General features: G+C 46.3%; 1 protein-coding gene across 2 annotated transcripts in view; it reads left to right on the top strand.

The window, feature by feature from the left end:
* fuss (SKI family transcriptional corepressor fussel) overlaps positions 1 to 27,631 on the top strand; it is a 58,460-nt gene that overhangs the window by 8,269 nt on the left and 22,560 nt on the right. The window contains exons 2-5 of one of the 2 annotated variants that reach the window (XM_089570185.1): positions 17,447 to 17,518; positions 18,192 to 18,989; positions 20,545 to 20,939; positions 27,076 to 27,305. In XM_089570185.1, the coding sequence (XP_089426311.1) occupies positions 17,447 to 17,518; positions 18,192 to 18,989; positions 20,545 to 20,939; positions 27,076 to 27,305 (1,495 nt within the window). Of the gene's footprint in view, positions 1 to 17,446; positions 17,519 to 18,185; positions 18,990 to 20,544; positions 20,940 to 27,075; positions 27,306 to 27,631 lie in introns of both variants that reach the window. The other variant, XM_089570184.1, reaches the window with a different exon arrangement.

Genomic DNA, 27,631 nt, shown 5'->3' with positions numbered 1-27,631 from the left:
GGACGCGGGCCGCGTTGTCGCCCGCGCGATCGTCGCCAGATGCAGCGAATGCGCGTGGCTTGCTGCTCGGTCGCCGTCAGCGGGAAACGGTGTCTGCATTTTAAGCACAGTCCGGAGCCCCTCAAGCGGCTCGTTTGCAACGCAGAGCTCGTTTCAGTCTCTGGGCTGCGGCCTGTGACGCTGCATCGTTGCGCGATGCATGGCCGTGGGAAACGCGCGCGAACGCTACCGACCCGCTGTCCGTGCTCTGGATGGCCCCGGAGCGGTTAGCGAAGCAGGAGATATGGTCGCGATGCTGACGATCGCAGCACAAAACGCACGCTTCGGGATGACCAATAAGGAAGCGAAGATGTGGACAACTGTATCTCGAAGAGATGCAGCTCACCCCACCTAGTAAGTTGTCTGACTAAAAAAAAAAAAAAAAAAGCAATGCTTAGCTAAAAAGTTCCGTGTTCAAGAAAGCGAAAAAATTAACAATTTGACTAGTTGATTAAAAGTTGTGCAGAAGTTAAACTTGCTAGCTTGCTTAAAGTTGTTATATAACTTTTGTCACTGCGTGACGCTTCTGTGGTGCAGTCTACGCAACATACAGCGTTCACTGCCTGCTACAGAGGATCGGCACCTAACGTATCCCCGCAGTTCGTGCCTCCCCCCCCCCCTCCGCCCCCCCCCCCCCCCCCCCCCCCCATTCACATTCACAAACGTCATACTCAGTGATTGCTGCATAACTTTGTTAAGAAAATGTGAGCAATAAAAAGTAAATGCTGGAGTAAGTTTAGTTCTTTGCTCGCACGCAATTCTCCCGTGGAAAGCTATCACAGTAACACAAATCAAAATCCCGTCGAAGGGAGCTTTTAGTCCAAGTCCGTATAGCGAGACATTACGCATACCCACAGTATAAATGTGCGCCCTTATTGACTGTTCGCACCAAGCAGCGCGGATATCATACGCGCTCTCACTTTACTTTCAAAATATTAACTTGTGTGTTTGGTTATTAAGAGGTCTTTGTGGGCTGTTTAAGCACTATGAAAAGACGCGCTTTTCTTGTAGATGACAGCTTGAAGGTGTACATTCCCTTCCCTGCACTTTTTTTTTCTTTTCACTAGCGTTTGAACATATGTCAGCGAGAAGACTGTACGTAGAACTTTTCAAAAGTAAAGAGCCTAATAAGAGTTTTGCTCCTAAGCCATACAAAGGGGCTCTTGTTGGATCTGTGCAAGTCCCAACTTTCGGGCGGTGAGACGGAAGCTTATCTCCAACGCGCAACGAAGCAACGCGCAACGAAGCAAACAATATGACTCTGGAGGAAACCCTTCGGACTATGGATTTATTTTTACAAAGGCTGTACACGTGTGGACCAGAGGAATGAATAATCGGAATAATTGCAAGCTTAGCTCAGCGAAAATACCGCACAAATGCCTTAAGAGGGGCGTGCGAAACCTGAGTCGCTATCAATGAACGAATGAAAAAAAAAAAAGTGCAGTGGATCTTTCAAGAAGCAGGCGTCCAATTTATGTACACTGAGTTGTTCACCGCTAAAACAATGCCATGACCTCGGATAGCTGCTGCTGCATCTTTTCAAAAGAAAAGTTGGGGGAAAAACATCGTTCTTCGACGCTCAGTACTCTCGGAAGCAGCGAATCACCTCAAAGAGGCTGTAACCTGCATGTAGCCTGACTGCCGCTGTCCAAACAGCACGCAATATCCGGCATTACTTGTAAACAGTATTTGGTCGTTCTTTGCTCGCATCTTTCCCTGGGATGACCTGGAAACTTAAAGCCGCGTGAGACAGGTCCCAGGGGAAAGGTGACCTGCAACAAGCTCAGGAAACAGGCAAAAACAAAAGGCAACTCCTCTGGGCCACGAAGCACCGTGTAGCGAACGCGAGTAATCAGGAGCCGCGGGACAAGTTGAAGCTCGCCCGAGAGATGGGGGGAAGGGGAAAAAAGGAAAGAAAAGAGGGATGCAACCCTTTTCTAATTAATGGAGCCTCCGAAGAACGACCCGCGCCGAGCAAGGTCGGTCCGCGCAGCGGGGACCTCTTGTAATTAGTGTCCGGATCGCCTTGCGCACTGGACGCGGCTCAACAGGGTCCGGTGACAAGCATCGCTTTCCCCAATTCCCTACGGGCGCGCATCCGTGCGGTGCCGTCCACGCCTGAGCCGCGACAACGTGACGTCCTTGCGGGACATGTGAGCACTCTGCCACGCGCAGATGCACGTTCTCGTGTATGGCTGGAAGTTGCACCAACGACTCCACCATAGCGGGATTAAGCTTGGGACATGCGTATGCGAGCTTTTATAAAGCGTGTATGTATGCACTAAAGCAAATATAATGTATGGTGTAAATTATCCTGCTTTAGCACGAGATGTGTGGAAGCCCAGCTGTCTTGGACATCACTTTGAATTGTGAGGAAACTGCGGAATTTGTAAGGTGATGTTCTGAAGATACTGAAGGGAATGGTCTACTCGTCCGATGGGTAGCAAAATCTTGCTTTTGAAGTTTGTCCTGCGCTTGCACAGTGTAGTTATACACAGCTGTAGAAAAACAATAGTCAGCGTTTATGACAATAAGAAGCTGAAAACTGCAGTGAATATTCCCTATAGCATCGCCCAGCTCTTCGCCAGCTCTTCTCTCATAAGACTGCGACCTGGCTATCGGCTTCCCTCGGCCTAGTTTTTCGTCTTCCCTTGTCATCCAGCTCTTCCCTGTATAAAGGACCACTGGTTTTCGGTTATACGCGTTACGTGTCCTGCCGAAGTGCATTGCCTGCTGTTAATGTCAGCTGTTTAAAAAATGTAACCAACTCTCGTCTGCTATTTCTACATTCTATAGCCTATCATTGTCATTTCAGTCATATCTGTCGTTAGCCTTATTTGGAGCATTTTATCATCCTCAGATTTTCGACCCATAGTTGAGTACTGGAGGGACAGGTATAGTTTTTCGGTTTAATGACATGTGCCAACCTGCAGCGTCCCTATCAAGATGTACTCTAGTTCATCACTATTCCCTGGATAATTTTCAGAGGCGTGATTACACCGGTTAATAGTCCTGGCTACTCGACCTGTTCCCGCGCATTATCGCTAATTCTGTGTAACACGGTCATTGAGTCTGGGTAGCTGTGGCAACACTCTAGCGAACGTTCCAAGGGCGAGGCACTCCTTCCATTCGAGGGAGTGACAACAGCAACCACACGTAATTTGTACGGGAATGTGTTCGCTTCCCGCAGTGCAGATGGCGGCTAAACATGTCGTGGCTAATAATGTTACCCGAAACGATTCCATTACATTTTTTTTTATTGTGTAAGAGTAATGCAGAAGGAAGCTGTCTCCTCTGTGCTGGTAAGAAGGGTCTTGTAACTATTTGTACGTGCGTATAGTCACGTCCCGGCATAATCACGAAATGTGACTGATTAGACCTCAGCTTTAGGATTGACCACACGGGCTTCTAAACAGAGGCCTGCGGACAAAGGCTATGGTTCTTGTCGTGACATCGTTGCTTTTTATCACGTGCCCCAACTGCGATGTTTAAATGTTTGCACAAGTCGCATATAAGACCCTGCTTTCGTTATTAACGCAGCTGTAGCGTTTGTTCCCGATAGAATGAATGTAAATATATCGGTCTGTGAGAGTTGGAGACCTGCAACTTTCTCGCGCTGCGAAGGGAGCCAGAGAAGAATACACAGGTACATTACTGGCTGAATCTAAAAATATACATACTGCATAGTATGTATTTTCTGATATGTTCCAATCCTCTGCATGCATGTACCTCGCCGTTTCCTAGTACATATAATGATTACATTTCGTTGCTTGATACAGCTACACTTAATTTCTTTTTAGTTGTGCGCGCATTTCACATTTTAATTTAACACAATCGCAGCAGGCACACAGCTGCTTGCGTACGCACAATATGTAAAAGCAAGAACGAATAAAACAAAAAAACTGTAAAGAATGACGAGAAGGTAGCCAGAATACATTTTCTTAATCGCGTGTTATTCGGGATTGCTGAATATACAATCTAACTCCCGGAACCAGCGGAGGTCATTGGCATGGCTCTCCGGCACCGTTGTAATCCAAAGCACGTCGTTCGCTCAACCCAAGCCAGTACGAGAAAGAAAGGAGAAAAAAGTTTAGGGAAAATAATAAATAAAATTATATCAGCGTGAATCATCATAAAGATGTTCATTTTCAAGTTAGATTTTAGAGATGAAGGAGTTTCCGCAGAGTAGAGCTGCAAAAAAAAAAAAAAAACACTACGACATAAATAGCGCAGGTGAAAGATCAAGTTGTGACTAATAGCAAATATAAGTTGTAACTTGTGGGGTTTATTGTTGCAAATCAGCACATGGGCTATATGGGACACCGTTATGGCTATGGATTAGTTTGGACCGCATGTTTTTTTTTTGTTTTTTTTTTTTTTTTTAAAGTGCGCTGCCATCGCACGAGCAGCATGCGGGCGTTTTTGTATTTCGCCTCTAACGAAATTCGACCGCTCCGGCCGGGATAGAACTCAGGACCTTCAGATCAGCTAGCCGAACGCTAAAGCCGCTGAGCCACAAAGCTGGGTGATAACAAATATGAAGTGTTACAAAAGTTTATCAGATCTACAGGGTGTTCATGACTACCCGAAAATGCTTTCGTTTATTTTTCTCAATTTATTACTGACAGATTTTTGTTAGCTGCAACCACAAGAACTTCCTTGTCACTCGGTACTTGATCGCCGGTTAGTTTACAAAGCCATGTGCACCTGGTATGGATAAGACTATCACTTAAAGGCATTAATGCACCGTTAACATTACGCAATAACGTTTAACGACAAACTCCTTAAGAGGTCTGTCAAATATAGATACTCCCTGAACTACTTTAAACATGCGATCGTAGTTCAGATCAGTTCAATTTATTACCTGAAAAGTCCAAATCGTCACAGTGAGCCAGAAAATCCCGAGGAAGGAATTTCTCATTAAGGACCGTGGGAAATTTGATTGAGCATTAAAATTATAAGGCAGCAGTGTTTTTGTGTCAGTTTTTAACGTACTTTTTTATTCATTTTCATATCCTGTGGTCCGCGTAACTAAAATTGTATCGCAGTTTTCAAAGGTTTAACATTCATAGATGAAAAGAAAACGCAGACCCATTGAGTTGCTGTACATCAGGACGACAATTTAACTGAGTTCTTACAGACACACCCTAGGCGTCTTTTTTTTTAATTATTAATGAGAGATTCCTAAAATTAGGTTTCATTAGGCTGCAGGATTTCTTCGCGGCTCTGGGGTATACCATATTCAGTCATACACGACTTTTCTCTAAGAACAAGCTCGAAGCACACGCATTTCGTATATCACATGCATATACGGTTCATTCTAAGCACACAAGGATCCCAGAATAAATTATCTCGACCCCCCGAGAAACCATGTTCTTCACCCGTGCGGTCCGATATCGGACATTAATTACAGTGTCGGAAATAGTCTTTCACAAGAGGTGCCTTATAAAAGACGGCGTCAGTGACGGCCTTCATGAAGCAAGAGATACAACCTTTACTCACACAATGTTGCAGAGGTTTAAGTACGAAACGTAGAAACAACTGCAAAGAAAAAGACAAAAACGGCTAAATAGTGAACAATTTTTTCATTTAGCATAGCCGGAGTAGTAATCCAGTACACTGAATCAAGCTCCCAAGCACTGTTTTAAAGGTTCTGAAATTGGACCCACACCACTGTACAAGTGACTATCAAGTCGCAGTAAACTCGGAAGACGATCGGTTTACTGTGCTGCTTACCATTCCAGTAAACTGGGCCACAGTTGTCATCACTGTCATCCGCTCATTTATACCTTCCACTGCAGAGCAAAGGCCTATCCCACTGACCTCCGGCTAACCCTGGGCTGCTCTGACTGCGGCGAATTTATCCCCGTGAATTTCCTAGTCTCGTCCTGTTCATTTCTTTGTCCAAGTTAGCACTGCCTGATTCAAGAAGTCGTACGAGCTATAGCTCCAATCAGTCAGCGGCAAACCTTTGTCCCGGTCTAAACGTTTGCTTCGCTTTTGGCAGGTGAGCTCTGCAAGCCAGGGGACAGTATCAGCCGGAAAGCGGCTCGTATCTTCAACGGCTATCACCTTCGCAACTGCTTCGGGTGACTGATCTGCGCATGCGGCTCAAGAAAGCTGTTGTTTCGACATCGCAAGCCATCCTTGCCTTCATTCGCTCTGGACCTGCCAAAGATGTCCCCCTGGCGCCGATCACCGACTATTTAAAGACCGTCAACTTCGTGGACCGTTGCAGTCAGCGGCAAACCTTTGTCCCGGTCTAAACGTTTGCTTCGCTTTTGGCAGGTGAGCTCTGCAAGCCAGGGGACAGTATCAGCCGGAAAGCGGCTCGTATCTTCAACGGCTATCACCTTCGCAACTGCTTCGGGTGACTGATCTGCGCATGCGGCTCAAGAAAGCTGTTGTTTCGACATCGCAAGCCATCCTTGCCTTCATTCGCTCTGGACCTGCCAAAGATGTCCCCCTGGCGCCGATCACCGACTATTTAAAGACCGTCAACTTCGTGGACCGTTGCAGTCAGCGGCAAACCTTTGTCCCGGTCTAAACGTTTGCTTCGCTTTTGGCAGGTGAGTGTTGGTTACACCTGTTGTAATTCATCACTTTTCGTGTTTTGCCGCTGACTGCACCATGTCTTCTTTGTGTACTTCTTGCTCAAAAGCCATACCGAAAGATGGGAAATTTATGACTTGCTGTGCCTGTGAGGGCGAATTTCACTTGGGGAAAAACTGCTCGTCAGTTACTGATAACGCCTACAAGAAGATGAGTACGGTAACACGTGAAACATGGAAGTGTCCTTCATGCAAGGATGATTCGGTGGCGCAACCTGACGTAGCATCCAACCCCGATGGTGGTTCGTTCTCGCAGCAACTGTCTGCTCTGAATGTGAAGCTGGATACTTTGACTACCACTGTATCAGCACTGATGGGGAAAATGGAAGAACTGTTGTTGGTCAAGGAAGCTAGTGAAAAGGTTGCTTCAGCAGTCGAGGACATACAGTCAGCTATTGACTTCCTTTCGTCACGGTATGACTCTGTGCTTGCTGGAGTGACCACTAATCAGGCTGAGCTTGCAGATCTTCGGTCACAAGTTCAATCACTGTCTTCAACAGTAGTTTCCCAGAAAGAAGTGATTGACAGGATGAGTGGAGAGATAAATGATCTCGAACAATACAGCAGACGATGTAACTTCGAGATTCACGGCCTTCCGGTCAAATCTGATGAAAACTTGCACACTTTCTTAAGTACCTTAGCAGGCAAACTAAACATTACCGATTTTCAACCAGCAGATATCTCAGCAGTCCATCGGCTACCGTCCAGAGGCGACTATATCCCACCGATCCTAGTACAGACTCAGTCGGTTTCTGTTAAGCAGAAATGGCTCGGAGCTCGGAAGGGCCTTCCTGATTTGGTGCAAGACGACCAGTCTCCTCGGCTGTTTTTTAACGATAACCTGTCTCGGGTTAATCGTGAGCTGTTCCGACTAGCAAGGTCTCGGGGCAAACAAAAGGGTTTTGAGTTCGTCTGGACCAAAAATGGGAAGGTCCTTGCAAAGCGGTCCGAAGGCGCACCTCTCATTCGCATCAACAAGTTTTCGGATCTTGAGAAACTAACATAACCATGTCTGATACAGGTTTCGTGAAGTGTTCCGATTTTTCTGAAGTCCGGAAGTTCTTTCAGTATCAAACAGGCAATTCATTTCAGTTTACTCATGTTAATATTCGCAGTATACGGAAACACTGGGACCATTTTTGTGCGTTAATTCACCCTTTTCACTTAAGTTTTGACGTCATTGCTCTCACGGAAGTGAACGCTTCGTCAGACGTGTTACTACAGTTCTCGCTGCCAGGCTACCAGTTATATTCTTACACTCGTTTACAAAGAATGGGAGGAGGAATCGCAGTTTTTGTTAAGGATTCTTGGTCCGTTTCTGAAATTAGTGTTCCTTTCACTCAAGCAGAAGTAGTTGCGCTCCGCCTAAGTACACCTTGGTTGTCGCTGGTTCTTCTCACAATTTACCGCCCTCCGTGTTGTAACGGTCGAATCTTTTTAGCTGAGCTAGATTTTGCATTATCATCGTTCTCCCGCGAAGAACACGTGTGCATTATCGGTGATATGAATATCGATATTTTACGCCCCACTGTGTCAACGGTCGCAGATTATCTGGACACTTTATCAAAGTGGGGGCTAGCGACTACAATCCACAGCCCTACACGTGAGGAATACTTAGCTGGGCAGCTGGTCGCGTCTTGCATCGACCACATCAACGTGCGTTCTCAAAACCTGTCGGTGCGGTCTGCTGTGGTTGAGGTCAAGCTTGCAGACCACTATTTCATTTGTTGCTCGTTAACAGATAGTTCCAGCCATCCTGCATCTATGCACAGCCAGCAAAAGGTCTCAGTACTTGATTATAAGCGTCTTGACGAAAGAATAGCAAAGCATGATTGGGATTCTTTTATACACAGTGTGTCCCCTGCGGACCTATATGATCGGTTCGTCGATGTTTTTCGTTCACACAAAGCAGAATCTTCCCGCATGGTGAATGTTAAACAACGAAATTTAGACAATAAGTGGATGTCTCCCGCAATATTGGCAGCCATTAAAGAGAAGGATCTGCTCTGGGCTCGATCAAGACGTGCCCCAAACTGTTCTCAGCTACGACTGCAGTTTAAACATGAACGAAACCGTGTCAACGCCATGATCCGTCTGGCCAAGCGCAACCACTTTAGGTCTCAGTTTAATGACGCACGTTTTAACAGCAAGAAAACATGGTCATTGGTGAATAGTCTGAAAGGAGGGAGCGCTGCTATCTACAATGATACATATTTCATCTCGAATTTTCATAAAGATGGACAGAGCATTGCGAATGACTTCAACAATTTTTTTTCTCTGGTCTCTGGTGCATCTCGAACCCCTCCTACCGACTGTCCTATGCCTCTCAGTGTGATGGAATCTGCTTTCCTTCCTGATATTACTGAAAGTGATTTAAGGTGTATACTTTTCAGTCTTAAACGTAGCAAATCTCCTGGTCATGACGGCCTCACGATTTCTGAATTGTGCAGAAATTTTGAAGTAATTAAAGGTGTTCTACTAGTTATCCTTAACACTATCATTTCTACTGGTATAATACCTGCTTCAATGAAAACTGCTAAAGTTATACCTTTGTACAAGGGTGGCTCCAGAAACATTATGAGTAATTACCGACCTATCTCTATTCTACCATGCATTGGCCAAATTTTTGAGAAGCATCTATTACTCACCATGACGAATTTTTTGAATACGCACAGTGTTCTATCACCTTGTCAGTACGGCTTTATAGCAGGAAAAGGAACAACGGTTCTTCTTGAAGAATTCTCTGACGTGCTAAATTCAGCTTTTGATAAGAATCAAGTCGCATGTTCTCTTTTTCTGGACGTTAGCAAGGCTTTTGATAGCATCTGCCACGTTCTTTTGCTTGATAAACTTTCTGCGCTGGGATTTCGAGGTTCGTTTTTGGAACTGCTTACTAACTTTTTACAAGATAGGCGCCAATATGTGTCGATTTCAAGATTCCATAGCGATTTCACGGCAATTGCCTCTGGAGTCCCGCAAGGTTCTATATTAAGTCCTTTATTATTCAATCTATACGTTAACGACCTTGCTAACAGTGTGCCATCTTTGCTGTTTCAGTATGCTGATGACACTGTTATTGTTGCATGTGCAAAGAAATACACTGATGCTGTTACAGCATTACAGATAGCTGCTATTAAAGCCATGGACTGGTTTAAGTTTAATCTTATTAATGTTAATACTTCTAAAACAAAACTGATCTGTTTTCATAACCCATTAAAACAAGTTGAATTAACTGACCTTGTTTATTTGCATACTTCCTCTTGTCTTAATTGCAACTGTGTACCAGTTGAATATGCGCATTCGGTCAAATATCTTGGCCTGACCTTCGACAGTGATCTCTCTTGGAAATCGCACCTTTCTTTTGTTTGCCAAAGGCTTCGTGCTGTATCGTGTGTCCTGTATAACATTAGCCTTTTTCTGTCCGTAAATGTGTTGCACATGCTCTAGCCTATAGTGTACTTAGGTACGGAATTACTGTTTATGGTCACTGCACGGTTCGCTGGCAACATAGGGTGAATTCGCTTTTGCGTTTGCTTCTAAAGAATATTGCTTACGACCTGTCCATTGGTAATGACATTGATATTTTTAGAAGACTAAAGCTTCCAAGTTTTAACTCTTTATTAACAGAAACTATTGTGCTAAAACACTTCTGGTACAGTCAGTTCACCGTTCCATATGTCCCTGCCCGGGATTTAAGACCAAAATACCGCTACTGCATTCCTCGCTCCTCAACCCGGTACGGTAAGCGCACACGTCATTACTATGTACCTGCCTGTTTCAATAGCTTGCCTCCTACTGTACTCCGCATGAAAACTAAATACACCCTGAAAAAAACTTTGCGGTATGTCTCCGTGTTGCTTCCTGCCCCGTAGTTATTTCAGCTATTTACTGTATTAATTTCAAATCACTGTAATCTTTCTTGATGTTGTAATAGTTATATATTTGTTTCATTCTGTTTGGTGACCATTTTCTTTTTTTGCAAAGTTCATTGCAACGTCTCTATTTTCCTTTGTTTTGCCAATGTTAGCTGTCTGCCAGGCGCTGCCACTCAAGCCCTTTGAGGCTTTGGTAGGCCTGATTTATGTTGTCTGGCAATTGACGTGAATAAAAGTTCTATCTATCTATCTATCTATCTATCTATCTATCTATCTATCTACCTATCTATCTATCTATCTATCTATCTATCTATCTATCTATCTATCTATCTATCTATCTATCTATCTATCTATCTATCTATCTATCTATCTATCTATCTATCTATCTATCTATCTATCTATCTATCTATCTATCTATCTATCTATCTATCTATCTATCTATCTATCTATCTATCTATCTATCTATCTATCTATCTATCTATCTATCTATCTATCTATCTATCTATCTATCTATCTATCTATCTATCTATCTATCTATCTATCTATCTATCTATCTATCTATCTATCTATCTATCTATCTATCTATCTATCTATCTATCTATCTATCTATCTATCTATCTATCTATCTATCTATCTATCTATCTATCTATCTATCTATCTATCTATCTATCTATCTATCTATCTATCTATCTATCTATCTATCTATCTATCTATCTATCTATCTATCTATCTATCTATCTATCTATCTATCTATCTATCTATCTATCTATCTATCTATCTATCTATCTATCTATCTATCTATCTATCTATCTATCTATCTATCTATCTATCTATCTATCTATCTATCTATCTATCTATCTATCTATCTATCTATCTATCTATCTATCTATCTATCTATCTATCTATCTATCTATCTATCTATCTATCTATCTATCTATCTATCTATCTATCTATCTATCTATCTATCTATCTATCTATCTATCTATCTATCTATCTATCTATCTATCTATCTATCTATCTATCTATCTATCTATCTATCTATCTATCTATCTATCTATCTATCTATCTATCTATCTATCTATCTATCTATCTATCTATCTATCTATCTATCTATCTATCTATCTATCTATCTATCTATCTATCTATCTATCTATCTATCTATCTATCTATCTATCTATCTATCTATCTATCTATCTATCTATCTATCTATCTATCTATCTATCTATCTATCTATCTATCTATCTATCTATCTATCTATCTATCTATCTATCTATCTATCTATCTATCTATCTATCTATCTATCTATCTATCTATCTATCTATCTATCTATCTATCTATCTATCTATCTATCTATCTATCTATCTATCTATCTATCTATCTATCTATCTATCTATCTATCTATCTATCTATCTATCTATCTATCTATCTATCTATCTATCTATCTATCTATCTATCTATCTATCTATCTATCTATCTATCTATCTATCTATCTATCTATCTATCTATCTATCTATCTATCTATCTATCTATCTATCTATCTATCTATCTATCTATCTACCTATCTATCTATCTATCTATCTATCTATCTATCTATCTATCTATCTATCTATCTATCTATCTATCTATCTATCTATCTATCTATCTATCTATCTATCTATCTATCTATCTATCTATCTATCTATCTATCTATCTATCTATCTATCTATCTATCTATCTATCTATCTATCTATCTATCTATCTATCTATCTATCTATCTATCTATCTATCTATCTATCTATCTATCTATCTATCTATCTATCTATCTATCTATCTATCTATCTATCTATCTATCTATCTATCTATCTATCTATCTATCTATCTATCTATCTATCTATCTATCTATCTATCTATCTATCTATCTATCTATCTATCTATCTATCTATCTATCTATCTATCTATCTATCTATCTATCTATCTATCTATCTATCTATCTATCTATCTATCTATCTATCTATCTATCTATCTATCTATCTATCTACCTACCTACCTACCTACCTACCTACCTATCTATCTATCTATCTATCTATCTATCTATCTATCTATCTATCTATCTATCTATCTATCTATCTATCTATCTATCTATCTATCTATCTATCTATCTATCTATCTATCTATCTATCTATCTATCTATCTATCTATCTATCTATCTATCTATCTATCTATCTATCTATCTATCTATCTATCTATCTATCTATCTATCTATCTATCTATCTATCTATCTATCTATCTATCTATCTATCTATCTATCTATCTATCTATCTATCTATCTATCTATCTATCTATCTATCTATCTATCTATCTATCTATCTATCTATCTATCTATCTATCTATCTATCTATCTATCTATCTATCTATCTATCTATCTATCTATCTATCTATCTATCTATCTATCTATCTATCTATCTATCTATCTATCTATCTATCTATCTATCTATCTATCTATCTATCTATCTATCTATCTATCTATCTATCTATCTATCTATCTATCTATCTATCTATCTATCTATCTATCTATCTATCTATCTATCTATCTATCTATCTATCTATCTATCTATCTATCTATCTATCTATCTATCTATCTATCTATCTATCTATCTATCTATCTATCTATCTATCTATCTATCTATCTATCTATCTATCTATCTATCTATCTATCTATCTATCTATCTATCTATCTATCTATCTATCTATCTATCTATCTATCCAATCGTCGGCAGTTTGTTCCTAATCTAATCCGGCCACCTGCCCCTATGGCGATCTGTGGTACGTTTGCCTTTCTGTGGAATTCACTCCGTTACCCACGCCGGCGACGGCTGCCTCGGCGATTGTTCGAGAATATATTCCCGGAGGGTCTATGTGCACCTCTGCAGTGAAAACTGCTCCCAAGCACGCGTCAGTCCAAAATATGCACCTTCGGAATCAAGAATTGGGGTTAAACGATGAGTATAAAATTCATCGTTTAACCTCAATTCTTGATTCCGAAGGTGCATATTTTCCTGTCGTACGGTTTAACCGTTTTTTTTTAACTCAAAAACGTAGGTGGACTTCACAAGTCCTACAGCTCCTGAAGTGTCGAATACTATCGGCTAGGCGCATGACGCTTGCGGTCGTATAGACGAACCGCGAGAGAAATATGACCAGCACAAATATAGAGCAGTGGTGTCGTTCTTTGTTGTTATTATTATTATTTGCCAGACATGACTATAATACCTGTGCTACAGAGTTCTGTTTACATAATTAGATTGACATTAATAGAGTGTCCCTGTTCCAGTGTCGCTATTTTAGCGCAACTAGTTCATTGCGTAAATTCAATCCCTGTGACAAAAAATGTCACTGTCTGGCTGAGCCTCCTTGGCCTTACAAGTAATATCGTGTAGGTAAACTAACACGAAAAATTCATTTATCGGCAAAGACCACGTGTACGTGGCTTGCACCTTTTTCATTTACGCTCCGCTCGCGACAGCGTAACCATCGTTCGGTTCAAAGAAATTCCGGATACTGTCGCAGCGACATCGACTTTTATATCAGGGAGAAGCGAGCGACAGTAGCTAGAAAATTAAAAGACAAAAAAAAAATCAAAATGAATTCTCGCTTGGCGAATAATTAGGAAGCTGCGCGTTTAATTATCTGCGTGATTGGTAATTAAATAGTCTAGGGCTGCCTTCCTTCCGTCTTCCTTTCTTCGTGCTGCTTTTCGACGATGTATGCATGGCTGTCTGCTTCATGACAGCGAGAGCTTGTCAGAGACTTCCATCGCATGCACGTGCACTTTGCTCGTGTAACGGCGAAGGCGACGCCGCAGGCAGTTAGAAGCGGACGCCTGGGAAAGGAGGAATGGGAAAGGGCGGAAGAAAGCTCAGTTCCGGGCACCGGCGCTGTAAGCGATATCCCCCCGCAACCCACGCGTCGCGCTCGAAACGCGGCCGCCAGTGTGTGGCGTCGCTAACGCTCGTTTACTGCGCATGTGAGCAGGTCGAGATGAACCGAACGGTGCTCTGATCGGATGGCGTCGCTCCGGTGCTGCAGTTATATAGTATACTATACAGTCTCGACGAGACGCACTGCAACAAGGACCGCACGCTCACTGACACGTGATGAAGATGCACCTGAGACGCAAATACATACCGGGTTGTGAGTGTAAAAGCGCGGCAGAAGGTGATGTTTTTGTCGCGGTCATGGTCGTTAATCACATGGTGTACTCTGGCCGATTTCTTTGACAGCGAATGACTGAAACTGAGGGCACCATGAGTCAAATTCCTATGAACAAAATGAATACCAAGTGCATGGGGCCGAAAATCCTACGCTTCCTATTGATAAATTCATTATTTATATTTTTCGTCGACAAAAACTATACAGCCGCCTCATTTGATAAGATGATTAGACACAGGAGACACATTCGCGTATTATTTACGCAGCTACCTCAATGGCAACCGGAATATCGCGGCATAGGAGCATCACATGTATCACATCGCCTATATTACATCACGTGCGATATACTAATTATTTAACATTGATCTCGTGCCTGATTGGCCAAGGAAAGCCGCCATTTTTTTTCTCAAACCTGCGCAAGTTGGCAGCATTTGCTTAGAACTGGCCAAAAAAGCACACAATTTTCAAAATGATACGTTTAGCCGTTTGTAGACATTTATGCCCAAATGCGCGCAGTTCTGGGTACTGTAGCTACCACTCAGCAATGTAGCTATAGCAAACTCTATGCTGAAGCGAGTTGGGTGAATCGGTCGTCGACTATAGCTCACGTTTGTTCTGGTCCGCTCGATAGCACGGTTAGCTACTTTGCGGTACCAGCTGTTTGTTTTCATAATACATTTCACGTTGGCCATGAAAATGAACACTATTGATTGATCGATCGATCGATTGATCAACTGATTGATTGATTGATTGATTGATTGATTGATTGATTGATTGATTGATTGATTGATTGATTGATTGATTCTCCGTTCGGGGATTTTTTTTGCGAGAAAGTACCCCGCCTACCAACAATATACTATTCGCCCTGTGCTTGTTCAATGCGCAAGAAAGCCAGGAGCGTCACCGAAAACAAAAAAATCGCGGATAAAAGAAAACGGCTAAGCCGCTTCTACAGTGGCGGAGGAGTGAAACCGCTAAAGACCCGGCAGCCCACACGGTCGACACCAACCGGCGGGAAACAATTAAATCCGGCCAAAGCAAACTCCTTTGCGGCCCCCGATAATGCACCCTGATCGACAGTAAACGAGTTAGAACCCCAATCCGCTCCCGGCCGGCGGGGGAAGCGGCAGAGCGCGCCACACGGTAGGATGAAGAAGAAGAGGAAGATCCCCCCCCCCCAAACAGCCCCTGAAGCTCCTGTTCTCATCCACGCGCGCTGTTCGACCCGCCTGTTGGTGCTCCGTGACCAGATTTCCTCCGCGCAGCCAAAGCCGGAGGAGAGGAGGAAGAGTGTAATGACATTTCACGGTACAAAGGAACCACGAGATGGGGCACCGCGTCGCCGATAGCAGGAGGTGCGCGCCAACCCGACCCGCCGCGGCCACACACACAGCTTCTTTCTCTCCGCGGCTTTCAAACTGCAGCCAGCGGCGGCTTAACTTCCCCGGCCGAGCGCATCGTCCTCCCGTCGGCGTTGTTATCCCCTCTTCGGTCGGCCGAAAGCAGCGACACACGCGGCGTCGGCGTCGTTGGGCGTCGTCAGCGGGTCGTGAAATGCAGTCCCGATCGACGGCCGAACGGGGATCGTGTTGCGGGGAAGCGCGCTCAGCTCCCCGGTGCGTCGCGGAGCTATAGGGATGCTGCGTGTGGCGGGCGGGGGATACCGGATTACTCCTGGGGCAAGCGCGCGCGCAGCGATTGGTGAAACTCTGCAGGGCGCGTTGCGCGAAACGATGGAGTGAGCGGCAGGACGGTGCAAAGAAATCGGTTCGGGAAGAGGACTCGATCCTTGTGGATGTAGTCGTGTTTCTGCGGAACGCCGTTCGCGATTTTTTTTTTTTTTAGGGCCTGCGCTTCGATCTTGAGTTTCTAGGATCGTTTCGTGAGCTGATCGCTCGAGTCGGCGTGTATGTATTTTTATTGTTTTAAGACAGCACAACTGTAGGGAAGAAAATGGGTATCAACACACGTACCGCAGTATCCACAGGCAGAACAGTGTCCAGACTGCGGGGTGTCAGTATAATCATAGCTTACAGGTATTACGGAAGTTAATGTAAATGAAAAATCCTTTTATCGGCTTTTTTTTTAAAGAGATGGTCGCATCATAATGGTTTCGTGGAGAATACGGAGTCGTATTAGCACCAGCCCTAAAGGTAGCAACAGCAATAGTAGTAGCTGTGTAGTTTTCTCTCTTAAAACTCTGTCTCAATATGACTGTCTTAAATCTCGGTAACGTCACCAGTCTGGGAACGCGTAATCACACACTGACCAAAGAGAACAAACTGCTGTCATTCTCACCTAACCACTGAGTCTATATGCCGTCTGTGTTTTTTTTTTTTGTTTTTTTTACTGGGTGGGGGGGGGGCGACTTCCGGTCGTCCAGGCGGTCGACATGCTCGGCCTGTAAATTATGGCCGAATAAAGGTCTACTACTACTATGCCGTCTGTGACCACGCACTCCAAGTTTGAGATCTGTAGGCAAGGGAACGGACCTTTCGTGGGTATGGAAAGGGGAAGACACAGTTCATCGGTGTGTCTTCTTTACCCTCGACGGAAGGCAGAATGTCCTAAAACTCTTGCCCCCTTTTTTTCGCCTTATTTCAAATGGTGTTTTTGTCTCTTCTGTTATCGCGATGCCGATGCAAAGTTGGCAAGTTAAAAGTGTCTCGCGATGATGAGCGACAAATTATCGTGTGACCCATTACAAGTGAGGGTTTTAACTTTTTTTTTCAGAAGCACCCGTCTCCGTCGACCACGCGCCCTGAGCCACGGGACCTTTTCTGGAACCGAACGACCACCGCGCAGGTGAGTGTACAAAGAGGACACCGGCGCGTTGAGTACAACGAAGCCAGTGCTTTGAAATATACGGCAGAAAGGTATGGGCCTGACTAGAAACGCTGCCTCTTGACAACGTATTTATGCAAGTATTTATTCCGCGCAGCGCACCGCACAGCGTGACAGACGACTACTCATGCCTCTATGTCTCAGAAAAGGCGTATTCGAGGCTTTTTTGAATATATGAAGTCCTACATACATTCGTCATTATTCAGAATGCAAAAGCAGAGCTCCACTGCGCTATAAAAAGTATGCGCCAACAGCATTCTAGAGAACGCGGGATGTGTGGTTGAGCGATACATTCTCCAAGCCTCCCCCGCCAGTTCATCTCAGATTGAAAAGCACTGAAATATGAGACGCCGACAAAGGAGCGTTTATCTTTACTCTGTGTAAAAGCCACGCAATACTAATGCTGAAACTTGGTTCAGCGCGAAAGACGAACACAAAGAAAGGAAACGACACACACGGAGCGCTCCGTGTGTGTCGTTTCCTTTCTTTGTGTTCGTCTTTCGCGCTGAACCAAGTTTCAACTATGTCCCACCAACTAGCCCAGCATGAAGTTTTGTTAAAACAATACTAATGCACTCGCAGCCATTGCAGTGATCGCCGAAGTCCACTCATGTGCGGTGTTCCGCAGGAGCAGCCGCATCCACCAGCGCCCCGGAGCAGTGGAGGAGGGGGCGGCGGCGGGAGCCGGCACTCTTCGTCCCAGCAGCAGCAACAGCAGTCAGCCTCGGCCGCCAACGAGGTGCGCACCGTGCTGCTGTACGGCGTGCCCATCGTGGCGCTGGTGATCGAGGGCCAGGAGCGGCTCAGCCTGGCGCAGATCTCCAACACGCTGCTCAAGGACTACTCGTACAACGAGATCCATAACCGGCGCGTGGCGCTGGGCATCACGTGCGTGCAGTGCACACCGGTGCAGCTGGAGCTGCTGCGGCGCGCGGGCGCCATGCCGGTGTCGTCCCGCCGCTGCGGCATGATCACCAAGCGCGAGGCCGAGCGGCTCTGCAAGTCCTTCCTGACGGACACGCCGCCGCCCAAGCTGCCCGAGAACTTCGCCTTCGACGTGACGCACCAGTGCGCCTGGGGATGCCGCGGCAGCTTCGTGCCGGCGCGCTACAACTCGTCGCGCGCAAAGTGCATCAAGTGCGCCTACTGCTCGCTCTTCTTCAGCCCCAACAAGTTCATCTTCCACTCGCACCGCCTGCCGGACTCCAAGTACGTGCAACCGGACGCAGCAAACTTCAACTCCTGGCGGAGGCACATCAAGCTCAGTGGGACTCCTCCGGAGGACGTCAGCTACGCCTGGGAGGACGTCAAGGCCATGTTCAATGGGGGCTCGAGGCGACGCGTGGCCGTCTCTTCTTCGTCCTCCTCATCTTCCTCGTCGGCCTCCAAGAGGGCGCGATCGTCGGGCGCCGGCGACAGGGACGCCCTCCAGGTGGGTATATTGCTCTCGGGCAACAACACTGTACACGCTCAGACTCGACCCCGGTATAGCGATTTCATTCCATAGGTATCTCAGAATATAGCCTTTCTCAGAGACGAATTTCTGGCCCGTAGCAAGGGATGACTGGATGCGTTAATTCGGGAATTTTTGTCACCGTCGTGAAGGCTTAACCAGTCAACTAGTTTTGCATGAGGCTGCAAGATCAGTTCTCAGTTAGGCCGTGACGGCTGCACATCGAAAGGGACTAGATTGTTGTGACCACTGCTAAGTTCTGTTCGCAGAAGTGTAGCAATAGCACAGACTGAACATTGCCTAGTGCAGGGGAGGATTTACGGAGGGAGGGAGAGGTCGACCACAAGCGAGAAGTTTTATGTAGGAAAACCACGCGGAACCCCATTTTTTAGCCAAAAAAGTCGAGGGAATACCTGGATCAGATGTGACCCCTACCTCCCCCCTCCCACCCTCAACGGCTCTCTCCAAGAGTGACCCATAAATGCGAGATTGTTATAGTGGTATCTTACGATATATAAATAAATTGCGTTCATAACAACTTCCCGTTGAAAAACGCTCTTGTCCAGTATTTCTGGGTATGACACGCGCCCTCAGAGTTAATACCGCCTTTGACTTCATAGAATTCATAGCTGTGCCTTCATTTCACATCTCTATTTCCTCCAAAAAACAGGTTTCATCTGTATATATGCTCTTGAAGCAGCTCAGAGAAGACTTGTTAACGTGAACTGTGCATGCGCATTGGACGGGTCGGGTCGGCTTCCCGTTGAATTCATATTGAGACCCACTTGGCTCGCGGCTAAGCCACAAACTGAAGCCTAAGCCCTGCCCTCTCTACTGAAGAAGCAAGAGCAGAGCGCTCAGAAGAATTCTGCCTAGGTAAGACATATTCACGCTCAGTCTTTGCCGAAACTATCCGGAAGCCACTATAGTCGCATACAGCTCAAGGACGAAGCGGCAAATGCCCCCCAAGAAGGCCATCCAGCCAGTGGCGTCGAAGGATTGTCATGACATTGCGGTTAGTTCCTTTGCACCTGCCAGCCACGTGCGATGTCACGCTAGATGATAAGAAGACTAATCGCTACGTCGTGACAATCGGTCGACGCTGCTGGCTGGAGGGACTCCTTAACGGGCATTTGGCGCTTTGTTCTTGATTTGCATCCGACTGTAGTCCCACGTGACCTGAGCTGCAGCCCGGATGTGCCCCAGGGTGTCCGTAGCATTTCGGGCATTCGTTGCACCCACGGTGAGGAAAGAAAGGAGTGAGTTCCTCGAGCTTCTCCAGATTCAAAGTGTACCGATCGCGGAGTATCGCAGCACGTCCATTGACTCTTCTCTGCATTTGAGCCAAACAGTAGTGGCCGCGTGATAGCGTCCAGTGAGCGCATGGCGGACAATGCACGCAGTGTCCGCCATAGTTTGCGCACATATGTTCTGTGTCGTCCCTGATTGTGTCCCCGTTCCTTCGTAAGCGCAACAATGCACGAGAATAACAACCACCAACTAGCCCAATTTGAAACTCTCCTAATGCACGCAGGCTCCCAAGCCGCAGCCGCAGCCAGTGGCAGCTCCACCGGCGCCGTACTTCCCGGTGCTGCCGCTGTCGGGCGGCGGTCCGGCGCTGTTCCCGCCGCCTCTGCTCTGCCTCAGCGGCGGTGGCAAGGCGACCGGCGGCGGGACGCCCGTGTTCGGCGACTACGTGTGGATGGGCGGGGCCAAGCAGTCTCCCTACGGGGCCGCCGCGCTTTGGCCGCCCCCGCCGCCGGGCCCGCCGAGGCTGCTGGCCGAGCCGGCATTCGCCTCTTCGCTGGTCGACGATGCGCCGCCGGCGGCGCTGATCGGCAGCCTCGGCGGCGCGCCGCCGCTGTCCTACGCATCAGCCTTCAGGCCCGTCGCTGGCACGGCCGTGGGGCGCGTCGCCAGGTCGCCCACGTGAGTCTTTACTATGTATTTGAGCTTATCCCTTGCAAAAATTTCTTTAGACCTTCTATAGACTGTCCATAGACTTTTGTCTATAAAGTCTGTAAACTTTCTATAGACAAATCATATAGATTATTCTATACGCAATACACACCTTATAGCAATCTGTTGACAATCTATATATTTATGGCCATACACTTTTAGTCGACTTTTATTTATAGACAATCGAGAGACTATGAAGAGACAAAAGGAAATATCTACAGGAAGGCAACGGAGTCTATAAGAAGTCTATAGATAGCATGCAGACCACTTTTGTCAGAAATTTTCCCTAAAGGAACCTTGAAATGATTTCGATGGGCCGCCGCGGTGGCTCAGTGGTTACGGCGCTCGGCTTCTGACCCGAAAGACGCGGGTTCGATCCCGGCCGCGGCGGCTGAATTTCGGTAAAGGCGAAATTCTAGAGTCCCGTGTACTGTGCGATGTCAGTGCACTTAATGAACCCCAGGGGGTCGAAATTGCGCCTTCCACTACGCCTTCCTCTACGGCGTCCCTCATAGCCTCAGTCACTTTGGGACGTTAAACCCTAATAAACCGAACCAAACCGTTTTTGATAGGCATATTATAGTGCAACAGCTCTGGAGAGTTGGTCCTTGCGAGTTTTCGGGTCAGATTTGAAAGCTCTGCGTGGACCCTATAATTTAGAAATAATTTTTAAAAATCGCTAAATAAGAATGGGCTGGAGCGCATATGGCAGGTTCTCTCAGATCATGAATGGCAGTTTGCCAATATCCCTCAAGAGAAAAGTATACAACAGCTGTATCTTACCCGTACTCACCTATGGGGCAGATACGTGGAGGCTAACAAAGAGGGTTCAGCTTAAGTTAAGGACAACGCAACGAGCTATGGAAAGAAAAATGATAGGTGTAACGTTAAGAGATCGGAAGAGGGCGGAGTGGGGGAGGGATCAAACGCGGATTAATGATATCCTAGTTGAAATCAAGAGGAAGAAGTGGGCTTGAGCAGGGCATGTAATGCGAAGTGGATTCTAAGAGAAGGCAAACGTAGCAGGGGACGGCAGAAAGTTAGGTGGGCGGATGAGGTAAAGAAGTTTGCGGGGATACAGTGGCCGCAACTGGCAAAGGACAGGGTTAATTGGAGAGACATGGGAGAGGCCTTTGCCCTGCAGTGGGTGTAGTCAGGCTGATGATGATGATGACTCGCAATAGCTCGCAACAGCTCGCAATCGCTCGATTACAGCGACACCTTCCGCCGCGTACCCCGCCTCGATGACGTTAGTGGGCAGTCTGGGCGAGCCGTCCTAATTGGTTTGCGAGCTATTAAAAGAAGCGATTTTTTTAAAATATTTCTAAATTACATGGTCCACGCTTTCAAATTTGACTCGAAAACCCGCAAAGGCCACCTCTACAGATCTGTTCCACTAGAATATGCCCATAAAAATCATTTCAGGATTCATTTAAAGTGCACGGTCTCTGTGAAAAGTAGAGAGAACAAGTCGTCTGCTTCTTAACCGTGTAATGAGGCTCTTATTGTAGCATCCATGGAAGTTCTGTGTTTCGGAGGAGTAAGGAGGAGCATTTTTCTCACCTTCTAGAGGTCTATAGCATGGATAACGAGATACATAGCGTGGGCCTGAAGCAAGTTTCTTGCGTTTCATACTTTGACGAAGGGTGCAGTTAAAGGGACCATGAAACAAATTAATTGAGATTATGTAAAGATAGGCAATCCATCACTCGTCACTCCAGCGCAAGAATTTTTCAGCTAGCATCAATAACAACGAAGTTATAGGCGATTAAAAATCACCCTCCTCCTCTCCCCCCTCAACTCGTACGCGCGGGGCACCATAAAAAAATAAAGAAAACAGCTCCGGGACTGGGCTCCGCCCATGAAAACGTCATTCGCTGACGTTCGGTTTACAACTTCCGGTTGTCGCACTCCCGAGGAGCAGCGTGCGTCGGCAGCGTCTCTCCTGTCTCGGCGCTTTCTTGGATTGCGACGCTGGCAGTCCGATGCGCTCCATCCAGGCTGCTCGCTCACGCACGTCTCTAGGAATAACATGCCTGAGTTCAACACCTCGCCAGTCACTGGGTTTGCAGCCGACGACACAGCAAGGCGTATTCATCTTGGGCGGTCGAAAAAGGCACTGCGAGTGGCTCCCGAACTCGCGACAGAAAGAGGCGGCAGAGGTAAATTAAAACCATATGCGCGAAGGCAATGCCCTCGCTCGCGCTTGCCCGAGGGGGTCGCGCGGCAGCTCGAGCAGACGATTTTCACCGCTACCGGAAATGTGCCCGTGACGTCGAAGCTGCCGCGGCTCTAGCGAATGACAGCGTGTGGTGGCCTGCCGACGTCATGGGACTAGTGACGTCTGTTTTCCCGATTTTGGTTTCAGAATTGCTCCCTACGAAGACACCAAGCGGCCCGCGAATTTTAAAAAACACGATTTTCAAAAATTCATAATAAATTGCCGGCTCAGTTCCGAAGACTCATACTTGGTGTCAATGCTTCTGAGCATCACTTCTAACATTTACAAGTGGCTTTTAATTCTTTTCATGGTCCCTTTAATATGGAAAGAAAAATTTGAAAAAAAGTTGCACACAATCTGCTCTTCTATAGTTCGAAAATAAAAACGAGGCAGGCAACAACATAAGAGCGAGAAAACAACGCTACACTAAGACTTCTAGTGGAAATCATTTTTGTTTTCTACTGGAACATTACTTTCGACTTAGATGCGTATCACGCTTCCAGAAAGTTGAGGGCTTTACGAATTCATTCAGTGATTTGTGCTGTCTGCAGCAAGATAAGAAGGTAATTTATATGTCAGGCATTGCTTCTTCAATAGCGTCGGAAAGGTGCTTTCCTATCGAGGCGTGTCTATATTCGGCTCAAAACAGCAATTTTATCAGATCCATCTTTGCGTAAAAGGTTGACTTTAGCAGCACTCTTCTGTGCTTTCCATTATATATTCTCAGCATGCCTCTAACCGCTTCTACTCTTCCCATAATGAAGAGCCGATTTGCGAATTGGGGGAAAACAAAGATCCTTTGACTACTTTCGCTTCGCTGTTAGCTGAGGATCCGCTCAAAAGCCTCTGAAGCAGCGGTCGTGCAAGGGCGACCGGGAGCTAACTGAAGTCTGTAACGATTCCAAACTTCGCTAACCACGTTATCCAAATGCTCTCGTAGTTGGAACGTGCACGGAACGGTAGCGGCGAGTGGGATGGTCTCGCGAAAATCCCTCAAAGCGTCTCCGCAGGCCCCGCCGCAAAAGCAAGGCCCACGATTGACTCGTCCGCAATTAAAGGCGCCGTCCCACTCGCTAGCTGGGTCCTTACCACAATTAGCGCAGCGCCGCTCTCTCTGTTTCTCCACGTGGAACAGCGAAGCGAGAACAGGGCGCTCCCTTCTTAGAACCGCGTAAGCCCATTTCGGCCGCAAATTAATAGTGTCTCAATCGAACAAAGAAAATAAAGCGCCGAAAGACGAACGGCTAAAGCGGAGGGAGCGGCGTCCTTCTGCAGTCGTGGAGGATGTTTCATTAACGGCGGCCTTTTGACGACAAAGGTACGGCGCGAGGCAGGGCGGGGGCTTTGCCGGTGGTGGAGAAAGGAGGGGGTGCTCCCTTTCATCGACGATGGGTGCCTTTGCGCGGATTAGCCGAGGCGACCGAACAACCGCGAAATTGCGGGCAGCCGCGGATAATCCTAGGCGTCCAAACCGCGGGACCGGGGAGCGCGCGCACCTCTCAGCGAGCTCCGGCGGAGGCCTCGATTTGAGCGGATTACGTGCCAAGCGACGCAGCCAAGCGACTGCTCCCTCTCTCGACTGTGTTCTGTGTACGAAAGCGATGCGCAGCCGTGGCACGTTGTTGCGAGCAAGTGCGATCGTATATAGTTCCGGTGATGTTATATAGCAGTGCCTCTCTCATTACTGCACGGAACGCGGCCAACCGAGCAAGTGCTGCAGAGCATAGTCTCGGGGAGTCGGCTGTGTTAGGCGCTTGCCGACATGATGGCTTCTCGAATACCGTAGTTACGTGGATTTAAGCAGCATACATTGATGCACTTCCACCCCTTGGTTCTACGGTCGACGACTGTGAAAAGAATAGAACAAAAATAATAATATAGCGATAATACAGTACCTGCTGCGACGAGAGAGCAAGAATACTCTCGGGTTGTTTGGAAAAAATTGGCACGGTCAGAATGCGTTCTATTGTTTGTCCAGAATTCGCGGTGCGACTTTTCTTGAACATAACAGTGAACATTCACAACTACGGCATTCTGAACTTACTTGAATGTTTATTTAAAAAATTGTAAGAATTATTTCTAGGCGTATTGCATGCGGCATGGAGTGCCCGACTGAGTGCCTTATCGAGTGCCTCGTGGAATACTTCACGTAGTGCTTCACGGAGTGCCTCATGCGGCACCCATGGCCCATACTTGGCAAAATGTGCGGTGGCTGCCTGCGCTCCGCTGATGTATAGCAAAGGTCGTGGGTTCAAACACCAGCCATGGTGACTATACGCCATTTGCACGTTCTCTGGGGGAGAAATTCTAGAGGCCCGTGTACTGTGCGATGTCAGTGCACGTTAAAGAACCCCAGGTGGTCGAAATTTCCGGAGCCCTCCACTACGGCGTCTCTCATAGCCTCAGTCGCTTTGGGACGTTAAACCCCATAAACCAAACCAAACCATTTGCACGCAAGAAACCGCAGCTGCCGTCTAAATTGATCGCAAAGTATACTACTGCGGCGTGGAGTCTAGTACGCTCTGCGCTATAGAGCACGCGGAAACACCCCATTTACCTGCGCCTCTCGGCAATGAAGACGCAACTCTTCAAAGCGTCTGGCAACAAAAAAAAACACACACACACAAAAATCGCGTATACAGCAGTTAGCACTTTCGCCCTTCTGCACAGCCTCGTGTTACATCTTAACCGGAGCAGCGTTATCGTACACACTAAAATAATAGACTACCGCTACATAGAGCACGTATAGCGAGCGGTGTTTCGTGCGAAGAGAGGTGTTAATCATGCTCTAATGACAACAGCTGCCGTGTTGCTTCCGAGTCTTTGTTTAACATGAACAACCGAACCGTGCCGCGCTTACTGTTGTACCGCTGCGGTCTCCGCTAAGCCTCGCGCGTCAGCTGCCGCCTCAATTACTGGTTGCTGGCGCACGAGTGAAACCGTCAATTTACGGTACCAGCCTCCCGCTTGCTGGACCAATTATGTTCAGGTTTTCTCAGCCCCATTCTATCACCCGCAGGGGTCATGTGAGGGCATGTCTAGAAGGATGCCCTTACACTCTTTCTCCTTTAAGATCCACTTTCCACCATCTCCTCGCTCCTGCAAGATTGTGCGTTGCGCTTGAGGACTTCAGTCTCGGTTAGGGCAGTGGCTCGCTGACCAGCGGAAATTAAGTCTTTAGTGTGCGACTGATGTCTTTGAAACTTAAAATGTTTTTGCTGCCCTTTCTCTAGTTTGGCATCCACTAGCGAGACGATTCAGCGTCTTCGCTCCGCCTTCTATCGATAGTCGCAAAAGCGGCACCCAATCAAGATTATGCGGCAGACCTGCACAGCTGAAGTCGCAGTTGTGAACAGCGCGCGGGCCGTGTCTATAAGAACAGTTGAATCCATATAGACCAAGGAAAGGGTATCGCACAAGCCATAAAAGGGCATTCAAATTCATTTCGACTGTGCTCTCTTACGACAGGCAGCCAAAAACAACAAACAAGGGAACTGGAACTATGGCAAAGGGAAAATGAAATGTCAGGAAGAAAAATGTTTTCGATCTTTCTTCCGACATATCCTCATCTTTCCAGCTCGTTTTGCGCTCAGTTTCGGCACTTTTCGCTATTGAGAGCTTAGCGAGTATCCCTTCGTCGACCTTGCATCTCGCTCTATTCCAACGATATAACTAGTCTATAGGAGCACACATGTGACTATCTGAGGGAGTCGTTTTGCGCTCCTTCGCTGTACACTCTAAACAAAACAGAATAAAGGAGTAAGGTGTCTTCTAGCGCACTCCATTTTATAAAAGAAAGTGCTACTCCCTTCTGTAAAATTTTACTCCCGTATGGGCGTGCTATACCTGAGCACAAGGCGTCCCTCGTTCATACCCACCGCGCAGGCTGCGGTCCTCGACGCCCGCTTGCGACACGACCACGGACCCGAGCCGCGCGTCGGGGGGCGGCGGGGCGGCCGCAGCGGCGGGCTCCGACGGCGCCAGCGACGGGGCGCGCTCCGAGGAGGACGATGCCGACGACTCGGACAGCTTCCACGGCGAGGTGGACGTCACCGACACGAGCAGCGACGACGGCCGCGCGATGGTGGCCGCCACCGCGCCGGCGCACACCAGCTGTGAGTATACATGCATGTCAAGTCACAATCATTACAGTTGTAATCAGAAGAATTGAGACCAAACCTGTGTCTATATTCAGGCTGAATAATCCCTCATCTTATCCGAAAGCAGTTTACAGGTCAGCAGAGATATACGCGTCACCTATGAGATAGAAAAAAATGTTAATTTATTGCTTGGTGTTTTGATATATTCGCGCGCTTATTACTCGTAGTTCATTTCTCAGCTTTCAGCTTCAGAGGAGTCGGTTGAATTGGGCAGAAATCACCGCTTTCATGAAAGCATGCAGACGGATTCAAAGTAAACGTTAGCGACTGCGACATTGCAA

The sequence above is a fragment of the Amblyomma mixtum genome, chromosome 2 (assembly GCF_055824585.1).
Source record: "Amblyomma mixtum isolate Tamu chromosome 2, ASM5582458v1, whole genome shotgun sequence".
NCBI classification, from domain to species: domain Eukaryota; kingdom Metazoa; phylum Arthropoda; class Arachnida; order Ixodida; family Ixodidae; genus Amblyomma; species Amblyomma mixtum.
Note: the sequence above shows the minus strand (reverse complement) of the source record. Positions and strands in the feature narration are given on the sequence as shown.